The sequence below is a fragment of the Phyllostomus hastatus genome, unplaced genomic scaffold (genome assembly GCF_019186645.2).
Source record: "Phyllostomus hastatus isolate PE091 unplaced genomic scaffold, TTU_PhHast_1.1 phas_contig_113, whole genome shotgun sequence".
Lineage (NCBI taxonomy): Eukaryota > Metazoa > Chordata > Mammalia > Chiroptera > Phyllostomidae > Phyllostomus > Phyllostomus hastatus.
In genome coordinates this window covers 13,315,051-13,341,185 of record NW_025333530.1, presented here as the reverse complement: position 1 = coordinate 13,341,185, position 26,135 = coordinate 13,315,051, and the positions used below count along the sequence as shown (strand labels likewise).

Sequence of the window (26,135 nt, the reverse complement as noted above, 5' to 3'; positions counted from 1 at the left end):
AACACCTTCATGTGTACCACCAAAAAGCCTTGCTCCCTAACATCACGATGCAATTCCTACTGCTGGTTTTAAGGTGGGAAAAAGGTTGGCTAGGTAATAATTCTGAGGCCATGTGGAGGATGAAAAGGAATGTATGGCTGCAAAACAAACAAACCAAAAAACAACAAAACAAAACAAAGGAAACTGCCACACTCCAGGCGAGATCACCATTTCATTCCCAGGGCTTTCTAAAGTAAGGAAACTAGGGATGTTATCTGTTATCAGCTCAAGTGAATCATAATCTAGAGCTAAAATACCCCAGGTTGAATAAGCAGTGGTGAGGGCAATGATTCTGAAGTCAAGTAAAGCTGGGGTCAAATCTCAGCAACCATTTTAACTACACGATTCACCTTGGACAAGATACAAAACGTCCCTGGGCCTCTAAGCCAACACTAAAATGGGGATGCACCTACAGAAAGTTCTTAGGTGGTTAAGAAATGGGGAACATGCTGAGGCTTTTCTTCCTAAATGGCACAGGAACTCAGAATACTCCAATTAATTTGAGCACTGAAGTGTAAAATGGGAGCAATAGTACAGACATTCCAACGTGTAAAAAAAGAACACGGGTGATTATTAGTGTGATAAATCGAGAAACAGTGGAAACTGGGACATTTAATGTGAATAAACTCTAAATAATGAAATTAGAAAAAAGAGTCAAAAGGTCAATTTGGTTTAAGAGTTAATTGTTTTTAGCTGCCAGATATTCTTAATCAATCTGAAAGATTTTCTTTGACAATTTTCCCACGTATCTACTTAGGACTCCTTGTATCTGTTCACCCCACCCTACCATCCTATGCCCCTCCAAGGAGATTAAGTAATGAGGGCCAACTTGGCACATTCAGTTCCAAAAAGAGAAGCAGGACGATCTAAGTATCCAATTTGCTTGTGATAAGGTATGAAAAAAACTCACCCCTTCTTTCTCTGTTGGAATTCAAACTATGATAAAGGAGGCAGAAAGACGGCAAGTTTAAATGAAATGTTCACATTTATATTGAACTATACACTAACACAGAATGAGTTCTACTAGTCAATGAAACTTTGCCAAAGCGGAATCACAAACTTCCGTTGGGAAGGTCCAGTCAACTAGCAGCAGTGATCCCCAAGAAGGAACACCAAGGAGAAGCCTGGGAGATCCCACCCCAAAAAGCCTCCTTTCTTGAGACCCCCAACTCACTTCTCCCACATGCACCCACATTTTCATATATTTTTAGTTTCTTCACTGCAATAAATATAAAGTTGGCAGTGCCCATATACCACAGCACAGACAATATTTCAGACTTTAGCATACAACTGTAAACAGTGGCTAGGTTTAAAGAAAAAAAAAGTTAGAATTAACAATGAGACAGAATTCTTAGCAGCAGAGCATAAACTACTCCACATTTCTTTTTGGTGGGTTCATGTTTTTGACAAAAGCTATAGTACAAATAAGCCCATGACAGTCTAGAGTATTAAGGGCAGCAAAACAACAGGCCCTAGATCACCCCTGGCAGTATACATCTTTCACCTGCCACATTCAAGATGTCACCACACAAATCTTGTAGCGCCAACATCAGCTGCTACTTATTTATCCAGAATGGGTGGACAAATGAATTAAAATTTGCTGGGAGAGTAACAGAATATTACTTCTCCTAGCTGCCTGGAAATTTGGCCCCTTCATCACAATGACAAGGACATTTCACTTGGAGAATACATTAAGTTTATATATACATGTATGTGTGTGTATACACACACACACATACACATATATTAGAGAGAGAGAGAGAGAGCGCGAGAGATTGAGAGTGAGAAATATAGAGATTAAGCATTAAGTTCTATCACTGTAGCAAACTGGGATGTCAATGAAGGAAAAACAGGTTAAGTACTTTTTGCCTAAAGCAATGCAATGAAAGCTGGCAAGAAATAAAAGCAGACTCAACATCTGCACATTAGTAATGGGGCAGACTTTTATTTAAAAGACTAGTGGTTCAAATACTATTGCTCACATAGCTCTGGTAGATAGAAAATGTAATAACGCCTCAGGTTTACACACATAAGCAAAGGAGCTGAAGGCCAGCTCACAAAGGACTATTTAATCCTTAGTCAAGAGAAGCTCAAAGCCTATGCTGGAGTAACCTACAGGTTTGTTTGGACCACACTCCCACCCAACAAACAGAAGACCTGGATAGAAAACGGTCTTTTCACACACAAACTGTGGGTTAATTAATTATTCTCCTTAGAACTATATCCCAGCTAAGAGAAAAAATCTGTCTTGAAAAATTCAAGTACCTGGGCTAATAAAAATAAAATTTTAATATGGTAAATGAGTTTAGTAAACACCATGTGTATTTTCTTGTTAACGAAGACATGATACATTAAGAATGTTTGTATTTTTTAAAAAAGACAAAAAACAAAACCAATAATATTCCTAGAAAGTCGCTTGACAAGAAAAAAAAAAAGTCCAAGTTCTGTCCCATTCAATCAGAAGTGGCTCTTAGCACAAATCGGGACACCCCTCCAACACACAAAGCACTGCTATTTGCCTTGCAAGCAGAACATAAAATACTTGCCTTAGTTACTGAACTCGAATGTTAAGCAGAATCACTGTAGAGCACATCTGGATGGATTACTTCAATATCTACCCAGTCCAGTTTAAAATATTTGTTTGTAGATCCAGTTTGTACACATTTCATAGGTACATTGAACAATAAACCATCTTTTGTCCCATTACTTTTAAAATGGCAGTTACTGTAGCTCGGACAAACCATTAAGATTATACAGAGCTCTCTGGAAAGAAATTCTGATATGATGCTATATTAAGGAGAATCCTCAAATTTAAATAAATCTAGTTCTTTGTTACTAAAATGGTGGGATCAAGTAGAATGTCAATTCTGAAGAACAGTTTCACTTGTTTCCCCATTAGAAAAGGCCAAATTTTTCCGGACTGTTATAATTTAAAAACTAAAATAAAAAAAAAAAAATACACCTTAAGATACTATAAAATTTGAAATATCAGGCTTATGGAATGAAAAATAAGAGTTCTGATCTCCACCCCCCCCAAAAAAAAACTGTTAACAGGTTCTAAGGGAAAAACAAGCAAAACAAACCAGAACTCTGAATATGGATAGCACTATACAGACTCTATAGCACAGAATACCACATGCAAGAATGAGTCGCACATCAGAAATATCATGAGAGTAACTGGCTGGGGACTCAACAGTTCCAGCGATAGAGCTCCTACATCAAAAATGTTAAAAGCATGTCAACAAGGACCAAAAGAAACAGGACGGAAAAGCTGCATGCATGGGTCTATTACAGACATGATATTCAGCAGCATAAAAATAATACCCTCCACAGACTCCCCCAAAAGGGGCAAAACATATATTTCACTGCTAAGTCCAAAAAAGACTGAGTGGAACAAATGCACTTGGAACTACAGCACTCCCCGTATCTGAATGACAAGTATGTCCAATCTGATGCTGTGTGAAAACATTAAGAATACACAGAGTAACAATAAAAAAATGGTTTTAAAAAAGAATACATATGAGTAAAGGAAAATAAAAACAAAAGGCTAAATTATGATCCTTAAAAACTGGGAAAAAATGTTTTAAAGCCCAGTACATGTGATTCTGATAATTATTATGTATGACATAATCCACAGAAACAAAGGCCAAGAAGAGAAATCTTCATTCTGTTTAGTACTTAGGCTTCATGTTGTCCTAGAAAAAACAGTGGTAATTCAATGACTGTGTCACACATGTAACTAAAAAGTCCCCTCTGGTTTCAAATGAATTTAAACAACAATCTTCCTTAACTAGTTTTCCTCCGGGGTCAAACAGACCTATGTACAGGACCAGTTTAAATTCCTCCTCCCTTTCAAACACTAGATATGAACATCCAGGAACATTCTACAATGCAAAGTGCCTTAAGAAAGAGGATTCTGTAGTGCCAGTGACATAACTGATCTGAGGAAGCTGGGATGCAATTAACACTGACAGGAGGCGGTCAGGCAATGGTGGTTTGTTTCTCCTCAGGTGTTTCCTCCAACAACTGCATGATCAGTTCATGGAGGGGTTTGCAGATCTTTGCGTAGCCCCCTCCTGTGAGATGCAGAAAATCAAACATGTCGTGGCAGGAGATGGCACCGTCCGAGTGCACGAAGCCCCCATCTATATCCAGGAGCTGAACATTGGCAAGCTTTGGCAGGGAAACCTTGAGGAGCTGGTTCACCTTGGCATTTTTTTGCCTCAAAGGGTTGGGCTTCTCACCTCGAGGTAACAAACCCTGGGGTAGAGCAGAGAAGAACATAAGATGAAAAGAGTCACTTGCTTTTTTCTACTTATTTGGCACTTGCTACCCCTTTGATTTCTGAAATACTTGAGTAGATTGGTTTTAATAAAAGTTCTTTGACCATTCCTTCTCACTTTCTTCACGAGTTCCTCTTCCCCATCCTGTCCCTGAATTGTTGGTATTCTTCAGGGTCTTCTCCTTGGCTCACTGTTCTTCCTACTCTAACACTTTGGCCCATATCTCATCCTAGAGCAGGGGTATCATACTCATTTTCACTGGGGGCCACATCAGCCTCATGGTTGCCTGCAAAGGGCCAAATGCAGTATCAGCTCCGTAACAGTTGGGTAGTTATGTTTATTCAGTCCTAAAATTACATTCGGCCCTTTGAAGGCAACCTCGAGGCTGATGTGGCCCCCGGTGAAAATAAGTTTGACACCCCAATCCTAGAGCTTCAGAACTCATACTGACCATCAGCTACAGAAGCAAACCTGAATGTTCTTGAGGCAGTCCCAACTCAATATGTCCAAAAGCAACTCATCTTCCCCTAAACAATGCTCCTTCTACAGTCTCTGTATCAACTGGTCATTCCAACATCCAGAATCTCTCATAAATTATCTATTAATCACTAAATTACTCAGATTTTGCATCCTAAACATTTTCCTAACCCATTCATTTTTCCCCCTCCATACTGATTATATATATATACACTGCTATGGCTAGAGAATTTATCACACTATTCACACTTCAATTAATGTAAAATTTCTTGACTGGTCTTTCTATGTCCAGCATTGTCTTTCCTTCACATAATTTTCAATATACAGCAACTAGAATGATCTAGCTCAAATACACATCTGCTTATGAACGCCACGTGGAACCTACACTACATGTAAGAAACAGAGCTGATTCTTGATGAATCAGTAACATATAATATCTAGTAGGTTAAAACAGAGATATGCTTTGAACTTGTTTTTAACTTGTATGTTAATGACCCAGTATAATTTTCAAATAAATCAGTATGTCTTTCTATTGTAAGTAAAAGCCTGGTCTTATATGTTAAGAGCAATGTTTTATCATCTAAAACTAAAAATGGCCTTATAGACAATCAAACCTATTATAAAATTGTCAGACATCCATTTCTACTACAGAGTATGGTAAAAGGTCCTATTTCACAAAAACAGATTTTCTGTGGATATTCTATTAAAAGAAAAAAATTTTGTGTTGTGTCCAAAGTACTTGTTCATGTTTGTTTTAAAATTTTTCAGCAAAATGTTGGGGCATTTAATGCCATTTTATTGTGTGACTGTATACTTCCAAAAGAGAAGTATGACTCTGCTACCCTAGTCCACCTCCTTCTATCCTTGTTAAACACCTCAAAATGTCACAGATAAGGTCATCCTAAACTCTAGTTTATATGTGACTGTTACAAGTACAAGGCTGCATCTAACAGTTAACAAAGAAGAGCAACTGTCAGTGCTAACATATCAAAGTCTGGTTGAGGTACAATGAGCAACCAAGAAGGATGGCAAGTGAATGATAAATATATGTGCTGTTCTAACTTTCACATAATGCCACAGCAGTCAAAGCCATAAAGAATGATTAAGCCTCAGGAACAGAGCACTATACCTATTGGAACTTTCAAGCAAGAACCAGAAAAGTAGCTTACTGTATTTATATATATTTTCCTTAATATATGAGTATTAAGGGTATGCCATGGGATTTCCCTCCTAAGATAATCAGTAACTGCTAAAATATTATGTTAAAAGAAACAAAGAAAAATATGCTCCTAATCCTTTAACTATATAACTATTAATTGTTGCCTTTTCCAACCACATACATACTTTTAGTAATTCTAAATAAAATATACATATTGTTTAGAATTCAAATTTTTCACTTAAATACATCATAAATTATTTTCATACTGTAATATGATTAATGGTATTATACAAATGACTGGTGCAGTCATTCCCCATGGGGCTGACTGGATAGGTTACTGTCAATGTTTTAGTGTTGTAGGTAGAACCACTGTATGTCAAATTTAAAAGTCTAGTTGAAACAAAGAATATTTATGGACGATTTACTCAATAACTTTCATGCAACAAATACGTACTAGCAACTACTATGTACCGGGCACTGTACTTCAGAGGTGAACTCTTAACCACAATGTAATCCTTTCTGGAATAAGGCAAGATACAAGTAAATTAAATTAATGAAATACCATGTATATATATTTAAAAAAGAAAACAAAAGACCTGGCTCCCCAGCACCTAAAAGATAAAATGCAAACTCCTAACATGGCATACAAATTCCTACATGACCTGTCTGTGGCCTCTTTCACCTACCCATCTCAGTCTCAAACTTTATCTGATTCTGCTAGCACCCGATTCACTCACCCAACACACACAAACATGTATAAGCCTTTGATCATTTTCTTTTTTTCCTCTGTAATGCCTTCTTTCCTATCCCCATTTGTCTGGAGACCAATTACACAGTATAATAATTCTCTCTCTATACTGCTGGGCCATCCACAAGAATGTGAGATCCTTGAGAGGGACTATGTCTTTTCATTTTCATGTGTGCAGGACCTAGGACAGTTCTTTATATATAGTAATCCTCACATGTCTGTGTAAATGATTATCTTCTTAACACTATCCCACTAAAGAACTGAGTACGTATCAGAGTTTGCTAAAACATACATTGTTAGCTGGGCAAAGGATATCTATAGGTAGACAGCTGTTTATCTCTGAGACCATGAAAATGTACTGTTTTACCTCTACAAAGAATAGCATTTTCTGTTAGGGTTAAGACTATGAAGTACCTATGTTATTAGTGATGAATTTCTGATACATTATAGAATTCAGAGATTCCAACAAATATACCACCTTTAATATATTAACAGTGGAACAGAAGACCATATCTAAGCCAATCCAAACTCAGGTCTAATAAAAAAAAAAAAAAAGACTCAGGACTAGGAGAAGTCTCATATATGCAGTTTTAAAAATTATAAAACAGTTAAAAAAATAAGGCTACCTGAGACAACAAAGAGGATTTCCACTTCTAAACAAGGATGAGCAGATAAAAGTTGACCCCCACAGCTGGTCTGGGAAATGATGAGACCGGTAAGACAATGGAATATATCAGAAAAAATTTCTCAGGAGTATCATAAACTGCTTCCACCTAAAGATTCTTTATATTCATGAACAATCACATTTCTAGGAGTCCTCACCTGACCTAATGGCATCAAGGTCTCACCTACCCAAAGACTACATACCAATACAATGATTTTGGCCTGTGGCTGCCTAGTGTTGATAAGTTGTACGATGGCCTCGATTCCGCCTGCTACTTCTTCTGCTGTATTTTCATGGTTGTTTGTTCCTACCCAGACAACAATGACCTATAATTTAGAGGGGAGAAAAAAGGTAAGATAAATACCCAAGAATGAAAGAACTTCTCAAATAGTATTGAATAACTTTAAGCAGCCACCTTAAAACACTGATTCATATCTCATATATTAGGATAAATTTCCAGAAGATTAATACTTAAGTAGTAAAATTTCAGTAGAATATGAGAATTCTTTCATCATCATGAAATTGGAAGCTAATCTCTTAAGATCCAGAAACTATACAAAAAACAATAAATCGGTACCTAAAAATAAAACCTAGGCATGTCAAAAAATAAAAGTAAAATAAAAGAAACAAGGGGCAAAATATTTGTTATCTATATCAAAAAGTCTCCCTGACTAGAAGTACCTGCTAGAAAAAAAAAAGAAACGAAAGTACCCAAAGCTGCGTAACAGGTGTAAATACACAATGGCACTCAAGGAAGAGTCACTGGTGTGGAGGTTGGATACAGTTTTAACATGTTTCTCTCTCTCTCTTTTTAAATTTTTTTAAAAAGATTTTATTTATTTACTTTTAGAGAAAGGGAGAGAGAAAGAGTGGGAGAGAAACATCAGTGTGTGATTGCCTCCTGTGCATCCCCACCGGGGACCCGGCCCACATCCTAGGCATGTGCTCTAGACTGGGAGTCAAACTGGCGACCCTTTGGTGTGCAGGCTGGTGCTCAATCTACCGAGCCACATCAGCCACGCCCTATGTTTTTCTCTTAAACAGATAATTGTACAATGTGTTTGTCACCTAGAGATATGCATCTTACTATGACTTGACAAAGTAATTTTCCATCCTGTCACAAAAGAGAGGAACAAGGATGAGTTTTTTCTATTAGAAAGCAAAGAGTTAAAATAAAACTAAAGCAGCTGTTATCAGTGTCTCAGCTTTGTCTTTTTCTTTGGGGTTGAAAAAAATACATGCAGGATGTTTATGTGACAGGGTACTGGGTAGTGAACCTTGGTTCATATCTGCTCCAAATTTCTTCAGAAGATTCAGAGACTTTGACTACCAATTTGTTTATATGGTTAAACAGGTCCACAGTTATTTCCTGAAGTGAAGCTTGGCCCTGCTCCCATGGCCTAACTTCTGAGCAGTTTTTGCCCTCATGCGGCCTCAGATTCACAGAATTGTGTACCTCATTAGCAACAAATCTCTTCCTACAGCTGAAGAAGATAATTATAACAATTACCAGTAACATTCAAACAAGAAATATACCGATTTCTTAATTAAATATGTATCTGGAATACTCTTAAGCAATGACAATATCATTTACCTTCATGGGGCAAGAACCAAAGAATAGTGAAGTAATGCTTTAAAGAAGCAACTTTTTTACTACCAGTTTCAGACAATTTAACTATCTGAACAAAACTCAAAATTAACGATATTCTTTTAAAAAAAAAGTTTACTGGGGGAGGGTAGTTTAAGGGGTCTAAATGGTAACGGAAAAAAAAAGATTAAGATACATGTTTAAAAAAATGTTTACTTTACCTTGGGTTTAATATTCTCCAGTTCTCCATTCTTTAACCTCCACAAAACATGTCTTGTTGTATCTCCCCCAATTCCAAAATTCAGTGCATGGAGTGGGGAAAAGAGCTCTCGCCATATCTAAAAAGGAGAAAAATTCGATTTATTTAAGCTAAAATTAGTGGTAAATAAAGTCTCTCAACTGCCATGTGTTTGCTGTGAGCATCTGAAATAAGTTTCCATTCTGTGCACTCAAACACAGCACTGCCGACAGTGTGCTCCTCAGTCTGAAGGACTTTGAAGACGCCACTGTGTGATTCAGCTCTTCATGCAGCATCATGCGTCAATTCAAGAACCCAGTCACACCTCCACCTGTCGCTCCTTAAGCAGCAGCAACAGCATTAACAATCAAGTTGCCAATTCAATAAATTCTCCTTCCCTTTATTCAGCCATTTAAAAGAACAGGGTAGAGACACAAGATGAAATTTAAGAGTGTCTTGAGCCAAAAAGAAATAAAGCAATCTTTTCTTTTAAATTTCTTGTAAAAAAGCAATATTGACTTTTAAAGCCTTAAAAAAAATTGGAACAGTCCACTACAAAAACACATAAAGTAAGAAAACGGCAAACCATGAATGGTAAAAACTGAGAATCATGACTAGGACAAACATAAATAAGCAAATACAAATAAGAAAAGAGTAAAATACAAATAAAAATTGAAAATCATGAGTAGGACAAATATAATAAATATAATGCGAAGCTTGGAAGGAAAGGCAAAAAAAGAGATTTAGTTCTAAACAATGCTAACATTTTTTGTTTCCTTATGCTTAGCAGCACAAAGAAGTCCATCAGGTATACCTGATTTCCCTTATATACTCAATTAGAGCTTTTCTACAGTGTCATACATATCTCTATAGGTCCAGTTCAAAACTAAAGTCTGCTAGTGATGAATGGATTTACATTAGTAGCCAAGAGTCACCCTACTTTACCTCATATTGCTGCATTAACTGCACCATGGAGTCCCCCACAAATAGCACATCAGGCTCTTTGTCTTTACAGTCCAGGACAAATCTGTTGTGCTAGTTTGAAGAAGAAAGAAAAATTAGAAACTGGTTATTTCTTCCCTCATGAGATTTCTTGGCCTAGATAGAACAGTTGTCCAACCAGTTCCTCTATTGTTAAACATCCTATTTGGTTTGTCCCTAAAGCTGATTCCACTTGATCAGCAATAAACTGCTGGAACTGTCTTCCTACCCTTTCAATACTGATCATTCTAGTATGCTCAAGAAAACTGTAATTTTACTGAAACCAAAATAGAAAAATATATTTAACAGGTTTTTAAAACTTATCTTTCCCTCAAGCTTTTAAAAGAAAATTTCAGCCCTGGCTAGTGTGGCTCAGTGGATTGAATGCCGGCCTGCAGACCAAAAGGTTGCAGGTTCGAATCCCAGTCTGGGCACACTCCTGGGTTGCAGGCCTGGTCCCCAGTTGGGGGCATGCGAGGGCCAACTGATCAATGTTTCCCTCCCTTCCCGTCTCTCTGAAAATAAACAAAATCTTAAAAATTTTTTTTTCAGATATATGTACAGAAGAATTATACAATGAACTGCATTACATGTTCCACAACCAACAATAACATTTTCCCGTATTTGTTTTATCTGTGTGTTTGCTGAACCACTAGAAGGTAAATTGAAATCACTGATTCTTCACCCTTAAATATTTCAGCATGCATCTCCTATAAAACCACAAAACTACGGTCACATCTAAGAAAATGAACAATAATTCCATGAAATCTAACATTTAGTCCACAGTCAATCTTTCCAATTGTTCCAAGAGTTGGATTACTATCTAGCCAGTCAAGAGGATGTAATTTACTTGGATATTTTTTATGTCTTTGAAAACGCCTGTTAACTCCAAATCTGAGATACGGGCAAACCAGGACTCAAGCCTTTGTCTAATCCAAGTTTATAGGCAGTGGTGACTTAGTCCTGGAATGCTTCTTTTTGCTCTAAAGGCACAAGACACTTTTTAAAACGAATTTTACCCATCAATGCTTCAAATTTTTGTTCATCCCTGAAAACAAACTTACACGATGCTTTAGGCAACAGTTTTCTAACCCAGTTCTAGGGAAAGGTCTGAATCCTGTTTTTTTTTTTTTTCCCCCTCAAACTACTCTCAATTAAGGATCTAATCCCTAGGGATTAAGGTAGAGGTATTAAGTATATCTGCTGATAAAACCAGTGGCAGATGACACTGTAGTGAAACTGAGACATTCATTTGCTATAGGTGAAAATATAAAAACACTTTAGCTTCTCTCTCAGGGTGACAGAATTTGGGATGGCTTTTTTTTTTCTCACATCCATATTTTACGTAAACAATTTTTTAAAATTACTATTGTTTCAATGGCTATTTTTAAACTGAAGAGATAAATGAGCAAGAATATAACTTTAGTTAGTAAGCAGGTGCACTTTCACATCATGTCAACTTTCTACTGCATGTACTATATATAGTACCAACCATCTTTCAATACCAATAAAATAGCTCATTTATAGCATGCCATGGAATTTAGGCTCTGATGTTGTAAAGGTTCTAGTATTCCACAATTTCTTTTAAAGTATGCAAGTAGTTGTAATAAAACAAAACACCTATAATCCTACCATCTCAACCCATTAATACCTTACCATTTTCGGGTATTTTCTGTTCGCCATTTTTCCACACACCCTGTCACCCGTCCCCCCATCCCACAATTGAATCATTATGTATAGCTACTTCTGGCACAGTGGGTTGAGAACAGGAAAATTTGTGTTCAAATTTTAGCTTCTTGCCCAGTACTTTAAGCAAGTACATAATCTCCCTGAGTCTCATTTTTCACATCTGCTGACAACTGAGTTGTGAAGATGAGAGTTCTAAGAAGGGGCCCAGCTTCTGGCGGGCACCCTGTAGGCACTCAATAATAGCAGCCATTATAACTGCACTTAACATTATACTAGATGTATTTTTCTGTGTAGCTCCGTGATTTTCAAACCCATCATTTTTAACAACCACATAATATCCTACTAAACACACCTACTGACACACATTTTTTAAGCTTTTTCCTATTGATAAGATTTGCCAGAGGCTTCTTATTTACTGTGTTGAAGAAATATACACATATTTTAGTTTTTACATTGTGGGAATTCCTAAATCAAAAGGGATTAGCATTTTCATAAGCCTTGGCTATATTTCCAAATTCTTAACATAAAGGCTGTATCTATACTGACCCCAGCAATGTATCAGAGCTGGTTTTACCCTACTTGCTCCACATTGGGTATTAATATTTTTCTCTTCCTCTTCCTCCTTTCTTTTCCCATTGTTTTAATCTGTACTTTTTGGAAACAAAAGGTTAAACACTTCCAGTCACATTTATTGAAATACCTGCCTAGTGGTGCCTTAAGAATATTGTTATTGATATTATAACAAAAAATATTAATGCCTCATCTTTAATATTTACTGTAAATAGTTCCCTCAGTCTGCTGCTGAGTCTTTTTTTGGGTTAATGTTTTGATGTGATTTGTATTAAATTTACCTACAGTCAAGTCTTTCAATATCACCCTTAAGAAACCTTTTAATATAGAAAACATCACACATACACAAAAGAACACATCCACCATCAGTTATAGCAATCAGTGAACTTACTGCCAATATTATTTCAGTTACTCCCCCACCTCACCCATTCCCAGAATATTTTGAAGCAAACCGAGGATATAACATTTCATGTATAAATATTTCAGAATGGAACTCTTAAAAGATTTTTAAAAATATATAACCATAATACCAATTTTACTCTCCTCCAAATTAACAAATTCCTTAATGTTAACAAATAACATATCCAAATTCAATGTCACAAATTTTTTTGTTTTACAGTCTTTTTAAAAATCAGGACCCAATCTACCTCTTAAATCCCTTTTATTCTTTTTTAGAAAGGGGAAGGAAGAAAGGGAGAGAAATATCAATATGTGGTTGCCTCTCAAGAGCCCCCAACTGGGAACCTGGCCTGCAACCCAGACATGTGCCCTGACTGGGAACCAAACCTGCAGCCCTTTGGTTCGCAGTCTGGCTCTCAATCCAGTGAGCCACACCAGCCAGGGCTTAAATCCTTTTTAACCTACAGCTTCCCCCTCCGTCACCATCTTCCAAACTTATTTTTACCCCAGTTATTTTTTAAGGAATATGACTATTTGATCTATAGTCTGGACTTTGTTGTTTGTGCTCTTGTGGTGGTGGTGGTGAACCTGTTCCTCTCTTTCAGGTATTTCCTGATATGTGTTAGTTAAATCTACATTAGCGTATCATATTTTGGCAATACTTCAAGATTCAAGGTTGTGTTGATTGTCACTCAATTATATCCTTCATTGGGCTTTTCCCAACACCTTACATAAACATGGTACACTTGTCAAAACGAAAAAATTAACATTGGTAAATAACACCAACTAAAATAGTTTATTCAAACGTCACCAATTTTTCCATTAATGTTTTTTTCTGTTCCCAGAACCAGTCCAGGATATCGTGTTGCATTTAGTTTACACATCTCCTTAGTCTCTTCAAAACAGGACAGTTTCTTGGTCTTTCCTTGTCTTTTATCACCTTGACATGTTGTGGTCAGGTATTCTGGAGAATGTCCCTCAACACAGGTTTGTCTGATGTTTTCTCATGAATAGATTGAGGTTATAAATTCTTTTTAGAGACTATCAGGAAGGTGGTGTGCCCTTGTTTTATCAGGGGGCACATGATAGCAATATAACATTACTAGTAATATTAACATCAATCACTTGGTTAAGGTTGTGTTTGCCACGAACCTTTATTATAAAGTTATTTTTTTTTTACATACTCTACTTGTTAGAAGAGACACCCTAAATCCAGCCCACATTAAAGATGTGGGGAACTAAGCTTCACCTCCTGGAGAGAAGGGTATCAAAAGATAGGTGGTTGTACATTAAAACCACCAAAGCAATTTATAGGAAAATATCTTGAGGCTAGGCAAATATACTGTTATTCTTCCTTAAAGTGTCCACTGATTTCAGTATTCATCAATTGATCTTGCCTACAGTAAGTATTATATGGTGTTCTAACCATAATTTTCTTTTTAAAAAATTATTTATTTTTATAAAGAGAAGAAGGGAAGAAGAGAAACATCAATGTAAGAAGCATCGATCAGTTGCCTCTTATATATGCCCCAAGCAGGAATCAAACCAGCAACCTTTTGCTTTGCGAGAATGATGCCTGAACAAGGGCTCCACAGCAGTCAGAGCTAATCATTAATCTTTTCACGTATTAAAATTATTCCTTAAGGAAGACTTGTCCCATATCCCCTATTTATTTATTCATCCATTCATTTACTTATAGAATGGGATTCATAAATATTTTATTTTTTGAATTGTAAACCAACATCATCATTTATTACATTGCTCAAATTTTCCAACTTCGTACTTCGGGTGCTCTATCAAACTGGCTCCAAATAGTCAAAATTAGTATCATCAGTGAGACAAACCAGTATCATGCTGAGGACATATCACTTTAGTGATATTCCTGCCATCCATTTTTTCCCTTTCCTTTTTTGAGCACTTCCTTGCTTTCTTGCAATACAAGATGCACCTGGCTCATCTTTTATTTCTTTATTCTAGTTGTAGAATCCATCATTTCTCCAAGAAGTTCTAGTTCCTTTCAATGGAGAACTATATTTAAAAATCAAATTCGGTGTGTATATTTTAATAGTAAAGTTAGTTCTTCTGTATTATATGAGGTTTTTAAAAATTTTAATATTCACATCTGTTTTTCTTCCTTAACTAATTTTTTTCTAGTCATGGCTAATTATTTAAAGCCTGCTAATTTGTGCCAGGGGAAATAAAAGCATTTATTTTAGTTACTACTTTTAATAAAATTATAAATGACCTAAATGTCCATCAATGAAAAACTGGACAAATCCATTGTGGTATTCTCATACAGAGCAATGGAATACTATTTAAAAAGAGAAAAGAAATGACAGCTATACTTTTAACATGTATGATATATTATTGAAAAATACATTTAGAAAGGTACTATTTATATAAAGTTTTAAAACATGCAAGAAATACTATATATTACTTTAAAGTTTTTAAACTGAGGTACCACTGGCTTAATAACAGTATGTAAGTTCCAGGTATACATTATAATCTGACAACTGCACACACTATAATGCGCTTATTACAAAAAGAGATTACACACATGTAAACAGTATGTAAATAAGTGTGTGTGTGGGGGGACAACCCAAATTTAGGATATTGGTTTGCAGGGTGCAGAAGAAAGAAACAGAAAGAAATGTGATCAGTGAGAGGTATACAAGAAACAGCATTGCTATTATGACTTTTTTTTTAGGGTATGTGGTAAATACATCAATGCTCACAATATATCATAATATTTCTTTAAAGATATAAACGAGTAAGTTTAAGTAAGAGTAATCAAGTAGTTAATCCACATGCGAACAGCTGGAAAAAACCTAACTACCACTTAGAATAAGCTGGTTGAGAGACTGATTTTTAAACCTGGGAAGACAAAAACAGAAAGAAAATACTATACAACTACAAAGTATATAAATAGAATCACTAAATACTAAAACATGAAACTTTGGGAACTTGAAATCATAGCAATTTGTTACTTTGAAGAGCTAACAGATAAAGGTTAAATATAGGCTACTGTTAATTGATAACAATTTATTTAAAGGAAGCTAAGAATATTGAAGAATATAAAGTGCTAAAAAAAAAAAAACAAGGGACGTACCAAGACAAAAGGGCCAGCTTAAAGGGGTCCCATTCGCTAAACCTAGGACAGTCTGAGCTTCAAAATTACAATGGTTTATAACCCACTGAATAAAGTAAGAACCTGTGGGCCCTTACTATAAAAAATAAAAACTGGTTTAGGCTAATACAGCTTAACCAAGTAATCAAAGTTAATACAGTAGATTCTCAAATAATGCCATTTCATTCCATGTTGTTTTGTTATGTTGATGAAATACTGTAGCAACTTAACTCTTGTTTATATCAATTAGCGTGTAGTAAAATTGGTTTCATTATATACCATTTTGTTAAAGTCACAGAACCTATTGATGATAATAAGTGAGGACTTACTCTATCACCAATGACAGAAATCAACATTGTGTGCTTTCTATGTGATGAGCTGAAGACATCACTTCACTGATATTCCTGCCAAAAATGCATATGCTCAATCTTGATTATGAGGAAAAAAAACCCTCAAGATTGAGGGACACTATAAAAAACAAATGGCCCATATTATTCCAAACCGTCAATGTAATAAAAAACAAAGTCTAAGAAATGTTTCAGGTTAAAGAAGAAGAAAGAGATATGACAAATAAATGCAATGTGTGATTCCAAACTTGGAAGAAAAATGACATAAAGAACATTACTGGGACAATTGGAGAAGTCAGAATATGGTTTTGAGATTAGGTAATAGTATAATATCAATATTAAATTTCCTGATTTTAATAACTATACTATAGTTATATAAAAAAAAATGTCACTGTTCTTAGAAAACACTGAAATATTTAGAGGTGAAGGGGCATGATGACTGCAACTTACTCTCAAATGGTTCAGAAAAAAGCAGTATTTGGATATACATACAAATATACACTGACACAACAATCAGGCAGATGTGACAAATGTTCACTAGCAAGTGCAGATGAAGGACAGAGATTTCTTTAAAAATTTTTTTGTAGTATTGTATAATTTTAAAAAGCTTACAAAAAGAATGCTATAGAGACATTGTTATGTCTTAAAATTAAAGGGGACAATTATCATGCTTACAAAATATTCCTCAGTTCCAACATCACTTAGTGATTAGGCATGAGATTTCTAATGTTAGATTTTTATTTACAGTAATAAATTCCTGTTGACCATTAAAAACACCCCTTTGCAGCTTTGGTCAAAAAACTTTCAAAAAATTGAAGAAACTCATCTCATGTGAATAATACATGTGCACCTCCTTTTACCTGAGACATCCATCTGTTATCTCCTTGAATATCTTCCGCTGCATGTGGAATGGCTGCTGGGTTTGAGTCTCCTTGGCTCATTCTACACCTAAAGAAAAAAAATAACTGTCATGTTTCTTTTATTAACAGGAATACTTATTTGTTACTGCTCACTTATATACTACATGCCAGGTTTTAAATAATAAAATTTAAGTTTCATTGTGGTTTTGCAAAGAAACAAAACTATTGGACTTTATTTTCAACAGAGATGAATTCCAGGACACAAATGCTTAAGTACCATAAGTACCTAGCAACACTAAACTTTCAGGCAGGTTTGACTACCACTTGGGAACAATGCATTACATTTAAAAAACCTGCCCCAAGTATATACATCTATATTACTTTTTCATGATTATGTTTTACTGTTACTACTATATGCCACAAGGAATTAGACACTTATAATTCAATGAAATCTACATTATAGCCTTTTAGGGTGCTAGTTTACACACTTCAAAATTACTACAGCAATGACTAGAATCCACCAGTTACTAGCATCACACAAATAACTGTATAAAGTTATATATACAGTTAAAGTATATATAACTATATATACTTTGATACATATTATGATAAAATTGACCACAGGCTTTGGCTCTGGTTTTTGACAAACACTAGGTATTTTTACTTTTGCCAGGCTCCACTAAGGACATTTTATTAATGAGCTCAAATATGGAATCTGCTACTGGAGAATAAGTGAAATTCAGAAAAATTAGAAATTCTAATCTCCTAGAAAGACAACTAAGAAACCAACAATGGAGAAACACACTACAGACACTTCAAGAGATCACTTGGCAAATGTAAAAGATGACAAAAAAGAAAAATCTAGGGTTTTGTGGCTTATAAAAGAGGAGGCTTTCTCCTTCTTTTGCCATTCTCAAATGCAGTTAAGCTTTTCTGGAAAGAGTATTGCATTTTACCACTAACCATACAAAAAAATTAGCTCAATTCCAAATGATACTAGGTCTTAAAAATAATAGGTTCAGGTTTTGACCCATATCTGACTGAAGATGTAAAATACCATCCATACCCTATGTATATATTTCTTTAGATTACTAAAATTTGCAACTATCAGAAAATATAGCTGCTACCCTGGCTGGTGTAGGTCAGTGGACTGAGTGCCAGCCTGCGAACCAATGGGTTGCTTGTTCCATTCCCAGTTGGGGCACATGCCTGGGTTGTGGGCCAGGGCCTTGGTGGGGGGCACACAATAGGCAACCACACATTAATGTTTCTCTCCCTTTTTCCTCCCTCCCTGCCCTTCTCTCTAAAAATAAATAAAATCTAAAAAAAAAAAAAAAGAGAGAGAAAGAAAATATAGTTACTTATGAAGGACTGTATGTGTTATGTCTTATATCTACTACCTCCAATCTTCACATAAGTGCTGCAAAATGAGAAAAACGAAGATAAGACAATTTAGGTAATTTGCACAGCAAGTGACCAAAATTAGATTTGTTTGACCCACTATGTCACATCCGGCCGACTAATCAGAAAAAAAGTTCATGGTGACTCCTTAAAGGGGGTCTTATATCTAACCATTTCATTCAAAAGACATATATAGCTCTGGCTGGGGTGGCTCAGTAAAAGGAGTGCCGGCCTACAAACCAAAGGGTCACTGGTTCCATTCCCAGTCAGAGCACGTGCCTGGGTTGCAGGCCAGATCCCCAGATGTTTCTCTCCCTCTCTTTCTCCCTTCCCCTCTCTCAAAAATAAATAAATAAAGTCTTTAAAAAAGAGAGACATATATAAATACTATGCTGAACTAAAAACATAGATGTAAAAATACAAGAATCAGAAGAACTGCAAGGTCAATCTGTATAGCTCCACTCAGACTATGTATATGATATCTGTTTGGGGTTTCACTGTCTAAAAAAGGCGTGGAAAAATGAAAAGATGCATAAAGGAAAAAGGAAAATGATTAAAGGGACTAAAAGGAATAGCCATATAGAACTATTTAACCTTGGGTTTTAGCTTGTGTTTTTAAACCCATAAAACATTAGATTTAAGTTGGGCTGTTCAGGCTAAATATGACAAAACATTTTATAGTTTTAACCTAAAAAGTAACTTTCTTCCCTGCTGATCAAAAGTCCTACTGGCATAAAATGGACAAAGGGCAATCAATTTTTCCCATCTTAGGATTTCAAAATTAGGCAGATAATGTAAAGACATAGAACAGCAGCTCCATTTTCCATCCACTAATTTAAAAAGGCTATTTCCTAACTTTTAAAACAGATTTAGGAAACCCAACTATTTCATTAGGTTGTTCTTATTTATTTTACCACTCGGGAAAACAATTAACATGGTGGGTATTTTGAGGCAAAGTTAACTTACACAGAGTGAATTGAGACCACTACTGAAGGAGAAAAATAATCTGTCCTGCTCTATTGCAGAACTGAAACTTTTTTACAGGGGACTGTTTAGAGGACAAGAGTGACAAATAGTCAATATGAGGCACCTTCATAATAATCGCTCCCTCACCACTTCAAGACAAAATGCAGGGCCTTACGCTCACTTCAGTTCTTGGGATACCATGTTCAGATCTTGTAGAAAAACCTACAAAGAATTTTGAGAACAGGAGAATCTCTGGAGGAAAGGAGCCAAGATGGTAAGAAATTTAAAAACCTGTCATATTAGAATAGTTTTTAAAAGTGGATATGCATAAACTAGGTGTCTATAAAAAACTGGTTGGGGAAAAGGAAGACAGAAGACATAAGTAGCTGCCAAAGTATTGGAAGATCACTAGGAAGGGATATTAGACTTATTTGCATGTCCCCAAAGATGAAGACTGGGCCATAAATAGTGAGTCAAATCTTGAACAAATATGATTACAAAAACAGCATGGCCTATTTCTCAAGGTAGATTCCTTTAACAAGAGATTCAAAGAGAGGCTAGGTGAACACCTAATAAGAAAACATAAAGTGAACTAAAATGCACATGAGTAAAAATTGGTTCAGATTAGTGGGGTCCAAACATTTTAAAAAATCTTTTAAAAATACACCTCAATGTGTAATTATTTATAAATTAAATATATGAATTATATAGTAAATCTGCACATTGTATTGTTAATTATATTGTTAACCTATATAATACATATATTAGTAAAGTTTGTTTTTTTAATACAAAAAAAAAATTGACAAAGTTCTAAATTTTCTCCTGTATTACAAGGCTTCATCTTATGCATCCCAGGGGATGCACAAACTCTACTTTCAAGACCAATAGTACAGGAGTGTCCAACCTTTTGGCATCTCTGTGCCACGCTGGGAAAGAGTTGTCTTGAGCCACATGTTAAATACACTGCAACAAGTGATATCACACACACACACACACACACACAATCTGATGTTTTAAGTAAATTTACGATTTTGTGTTGGGCCACATTCACAACCATCCCAGGCTGCATGCAGCTGGTAGGCCGTAGGTTGGACACCCTCTCTTTAGATCTATGATTCATTTTATAGACATGGATTTTCAGAGTTCCTCCAACAGGTGAACAACTGATCTAAAATAATAATTACAATTAAGAATTACTAAGAACTTACTATATACAACATACTGTGCTGGGAGCTTTGTTATTTAAGAATAAAACCAAACCTCAGTTTTAGGGAACTCATGATAGAGAGAGCTGGGACTTAAACTCTGGGTGACATACCTACAAAGCCTACTACTCTTCAGCAAAGAACATCAGAAAAGAGAAAATGGTACAAAGACAAATTCTAACTTACTAAGTCAATTTACTTACTATCTTCTGTTACTATTACCCTAATTAACGGCATTCTGATACCCTGAGCAAAATACTTTCACCTTGAGCCTACATCTTTTTCCTGGGCAAAATGAAAAGCTGTACGAACAGAAAAACTGAGAAACAAAATGTCACTTATTTGAGACTATAAGGCAGGTAGAACTGGAAGAAAACCACATAACATTTCCAATTAACTAGTCATTTTAGTTTTCTAAACTATGAATACAAGGTCATCCTCCTTCCTCTACAAGGGCAAAGTAATCTGAGCCAAAACTTCTTTAACAATTCAAAATCTCATAATACAAAGTAGCTTTCAGTTTTACAAATGCCTATGGCTTGGTAACATTTTACAATAGCAGGTAAAGAAAAACAGCCCAAAAAACCCATGCAATCTCCTCCTTTAAGAGCCAGGCTGGAAATGTACAACCTAACGGCCTATGTATTTAGAAGAATCAAATAATTTGGGAGTTAGAGAAAATAAACTTATATTCTTTGCAATAAAAATGAAGAATCAATGAAGAGCTATCTGGAGAACAGCCTGTGGTAGGTCACAAAAATCTGAATGATTTTGGGTTTCTCCCTCAGGTAGAGAGCAATATTGTAACAGTAGTATTCAGAATGGTCAAGCTGTAATCAGTAACACACCAAAAAAGTACCAACAGGGAGGGATTTTTCTCCCATCTCACCTTACTGATTCATTAACAATCTCCCCTGTGCAGCATTAACTTCTGAGATCACAAACACACAGGTGCAATCAGAAAAACACAGCCTAATGGAGATAAACGCCTGAAGAACACAAGTTTTATTAACTGACCAGGAAAGACTATTCCAGGGAAGCTTTTAATTGTTCATTAAAACGAGTTCTCTCTGGAAGATGAGAAAGAGACTTAACACAGTGTACCCCAATTTTCTTGCATGTTCTATCTTCTCTCCTTAACTTGGACTGTGGATAGCATAACACCTCAATTTCCAGATGCTTACACCTAAACGGTGCAGTGGGTCTAATCAGAGGCCAGTTCCAACAACAAAGAATTATAAATTCTCAAGCTGAGCTGGTGTTTCTTTAACCAGGAAACAGGTGGAGGGGGGAAAGTTGCACTAAGAATGAAAAGATTTGAATGTCTGCACTCTGACCTAAGACTCTTCATTTTGTTTCAGAGGCGGCTAGCAGGGTATTCTGAAGGGGAAGGTAGGCCTTATTCTGAATACCCTGCTTCAGGGGCTGGTGGGTGTCTCAGGGTTCCTGCACATCCATAATTTATTATCAAATGCCCCAGCTAACAAATTAAAGCACAATGATTTCCTACTCCTCCCTTGCTCCCCTACAGGGAGGCAACCTTTATGAGAACAATGTGCCTAGGAGAAGAATTTAAAGACACAGGCACATCCAAGGGAAAGGCTAGTCAAAAGTTCAGGAAAGATTAGCATCTGTATTTTCTCCTTCCTTTCTCCACACCTTTATCTCCCCTCCCCCAATTTAAAGTTGTACAAAATGAGGTCCTAGGGTGGGGTCCGGGTGCTCCTCCCTTTCTCCATGGGTAAGCTCTAGAAAGAGGACAAATATCAAGTGTTTGGTTTTCTTAAGGTTTGTATTGAAATATATGTTATGAAAAGCAACCCTGGAGTGGAGGTAGTTATGGAAAGCACAACAGTGAGTAACCGCGCAACGGGTCTATCACGGACCTGTAGACCAGAAGGTCCTGATGGACATGGATCAGATTAAAAAAACAAAACAAAAGAAAACCTGTCCACTGGTAGGTTTAACTAGCTGGCTGACCTTGGGCAAAGTAACCTCACTGGGTCCCATCTCTAAAATAAGGTGCTACGGAGAAGAGGCCTCTAAGAAACAATCCCTTACGAGTACTAACAGTCTATGCATTTAGAAAATATATTAGAGGAGGAAATGGAGAAGTTTCTAAAGAGTTGAGCTTTTTCAACGAAGAGTAACTAAGTGGTTTGGGCCAGTTAAAGCCCCTCGGACTGGAGGAAAGAGGAGGGTCAGAGGTGCAACGTCGCATGGAGGGGAAAGAGAACAGGTGAGACTGGAGGCAGAAGAGTTGCTACAAATGGTGCTCGCCGTGGCGAACCACCGGCCAAAGAGGTTTGGGATGCAGGAAGGCCTCCTCCAGGGGGTGGACAGCAGGAGGGCAGTGCGCCCCGCTATAGTTATTTCTCCACGCGGAAAAGAGGGGTGGAGAGAGCAGCCAGCTGCAGAGGAGAATCGACAGGTCTGGGGGTGGGATATTGGGGAAAGGCTCCAAGGGGGCCGGAGGGCGACCCGAAGGTCTGCGGACTGTGAAGGCCGCTGGGGAACCAACACCCGGCCTGCGCGGAAGACGCGCGCGCGAGGCCCAACAAGGGGTTGCTGGGGCGGGGTGGGGGCGGGAGAGGGCCCCAGGAGGATGGGGGAGGGGAGGTCGCGGGCCTCTCACAATAACAAATCGCAGCCCTTTCCAACGCCCATTTCTAAACCAGAGACTCTCGCCGACCCTGAAGGCACTTACTCAGGCAGAGGGTCCCTCCGGGCCCCAAGCGGCTGCGGCGTGGGCGGGTGGAGTGTCTATTGCTCGCTTAGTCCGGCGGCCCCGCTCTGTGAGTCCTTCCTCGCCCCAGCACCCCCACTTCCGGTTCCCCTGCCACTCAGGCAAATTGCTTCCGGATGTCCCGCCCCATCCTGCCCGACTTGGTGGCTCCCCGCTGTCTACTCTCCTTGTCTGCTGCAGTTTGCTGCTGACTCCTGCCTCGCCACTTTATTCTGTGTCCTGCCGTTTTTTTGTTTGTAGACTGAATGACTTGGGCCTCTATCTTTTCTCCAGCTGCTCATCTCTAAATTCTGCGTTAATGTCACCGCAGAGTGGAGAAGACTACTCGGGACAATGTGGCGTAACCTCACGCTGACGCCATTCCCTTCCCATTCAGCCAGCCTGGCTTCCTTCTTCACCCCGTGGAATAAACCAAGCTGCTGAAAGTGGGAGGGAAGTAGGGCTCCAAGGTTAATGAGACAATTCTGTACATTACGATAGGAATTTCTGTTTCTATGATGAATGTACGTATTTTGGGGGACTGCCTCTTAAGGTGATACCATAGAGGAATGGCGAGTCATAGTCCTTTCCTTAATGATCCATCCAGTTTAATGTGTCAACATAAGAAATGTCCAAACCTATAATAGTTTTTATGAGTTTATTTGAGTCAAATTGATGACAACCACCTGGCAGCAAAATCTCAAGGAGTTGAGAAAATGCTTTGGAAAATGGCAGTTTTGCACCTTAATTTATACATTACAATCAAAGGAGGAGGCTTAAGGTGGTTAAATGAAAACCATTGGTGATAGACTAGGGAGGCGAGAGAAAGCAAAGCGGGAAAATCTCTACAATTGGATGAAAAGTAAAAAGAATATATACACTTTTACATTTGTGGGGTTAGGATAGTTAACAGTCAACAATTACCACAATAACAATGAGGGGATTTGTGGTGTGCCCTGTGTGGTGGTTGTGCTTTGAGGGGTTTTGGGAGGGGGGAAGGAAATTTCTTTGATATTACAAAAGAATCTAAGATGCGAAAAGACGACTGGTTCAGCTAAAGTGAAGAATGACCTTTGTTGGGAAAAAATACTGCCTTAGTACATGCGTACCTGGCATGAACTGCTTTTAGTTAGAAAATTTTGATTTCAGACCATTCTATGTGTTTCCTGAGTTTATAAGACTGCCATGCAGGCCTCCCCTGAGCTTATCAGGTTTAACATATGACCCCTTTTCATCCACAAGGGGAAGACATACACATACAAAATCAATATTGAAAAGAAGATTTTATACGAAACGCTGTATAAACGCGGGATCTGTTAAGGGTAGAGAGGAGAGGGGCTGTAAGAAATGTTTGTGGAGTAGCGCCCTGAGCTGGCCTGGCTCCGTTCAGATCTGTGCCTGGAAACTAGGAGAGGCTTCCAGCACTCAGAAAATGATTAGGGGTCTTGATTTTGCTGACAAAATCTGTTAAGAATACTGTAAAAACCTGGAGTGTAAAGTTTCAAGATACATCAAATTGTTTTTTCAGATCATTTGTTGTTGTCAAGTACAAGCTCTAAATTTATCAGGCATGTATGAGGTCTGCCTGGAAAAAGTCCAGCCATAGTTAATACAATGAATGGTTTACATGACATCAATGTAACCTGGCAGCTGATGAGAATGGGCTGGAATGCACATGTGTGAACAATGATGACTTCACTGTACTAGTCAGTGGGGACAGTAGACACCCTTGAGTGAGCATTTGTACTGTGTGGCTGTCACATTTAAAATGACTGAGTGAATAGAACAACGAACATGCCTCAAATTTTGCATGAAGCTAGAAAATTCCTCCGGGAAACTATTCAGATGATTCAGGCAGCTGTGGGCAACTGATGATTGGCAGCTTCGTGACAACGTGATGCTCATGCATCACATCTCCTGCAGAGTTTTTTTGGCAAAACATCAAATCACCCAGGTGACTCAGACCCCCTGCAGTCCTGATTTGGCACCCTGCAACTTCTTGCTTTTCCCAAAACTAAAATCACCTTTAAAAGGGAAGAGATTTCAGACCATTGATGAGATTCTGGAAAATATGACAGGGCAGCTGAGGGCGACTGGGAGTACTGTGTGAGATCCCAAGGTGCCCACTTTGAAGGGGACTGAGGTGTCGTTGTCTTATGTACAATGTTTCTTGTATCTTTTTCAATAAATGTCTCTGTTTTTCCTATTGCATGGCTGGATACTTTCTGGACAGACCTCATATTATCAAAAAACATTTTGTCTTCATATAAAATGATTTTTAAATTGCTAGTTTACCTTGGAATCCTCTTGCAGAAGTTCACATCATATATGGCATACCAGTAGATGCTCAGGAAATGTTTGTTATTTTAAGTGTTTTATTGGAAAGAGTTTGTGCTTGGGGAACTCAAGTGACAGTATAAAGAGGCAGCCCAGAAATATATTAATAACAGAAGAGAAAAAGCATTTCTCCAATTTTAATACCCAACATATTTTAATGTATGGTAATTACTTTTTTTAACATACTATCATCCTTTGTAAATTCTGTGCTAACAGGGACTTTGTCCTGTGGATTCCTAGTACCTGGCATGGTACCTGACCCATAGTAGACACTCATTAAATACTGTTGAATGATCAAGTGTTTAATGGGTGCTGTGCGGAACCCGTAACAT

General features: G+C 37.3%; 1 protein-coding gene across 4 annotated transcripts; it reads right to left on the bottom strand.

The window, feature by feature from the left end:
- Positions 1-1,005: 1,005 nt before the first annotated feature.
- PAFAH1B2 (platelet activating factor acetylhydrolase 1b catalytic subunit 2) lies at positions 1,006-23,600 on the bottom strand. Of its 4 annotated transcripts, XM_045838862.1 has the most exons (8): positions 23,449-23,600; positions 17,170-17,257; positions 10,142-10,231; positions 9,180-9,296; positions 7,574-7,696; positions 7,333-7,402; positions 6,413-6,477; positions 4,162-4,299 (listed from the first exon to the last, which is right to left on the bottom strand). In XM_045838862.1, the coding sequence occupies exons 2-7, from the start codon at positions 17,248-17,250 to the stop codon at positions 6,443-6,445; spliced, it is 516 nt and encodes a 171-aa protein (XP_045694818.1). In that variant the 5' UTR covers positions 17,251-17,257; positions 23,449-23,600; the 3' UTR covers positions 4,162-4,299; positions 6,413-6,442. The 4 variants fall into 4 exon arrangements, with proteins under 4 accessions (XP_045694816.1, XP_045694820.1, XP_045694818.1 ...); XM_045838864.1 differs by lacking the exon at positions 6,413-6,477 and having other exon boundaries at positions 4,149-4,299; XM_045838861.1 differs by lacking the exons at positions 4,162-4,299; positions 6,413-6,477 and adding an exon at positions 7,185-7,241.
- Between the last annotated feature and the right edge of the window lie 2,535 nt (positions 23,601-26,135).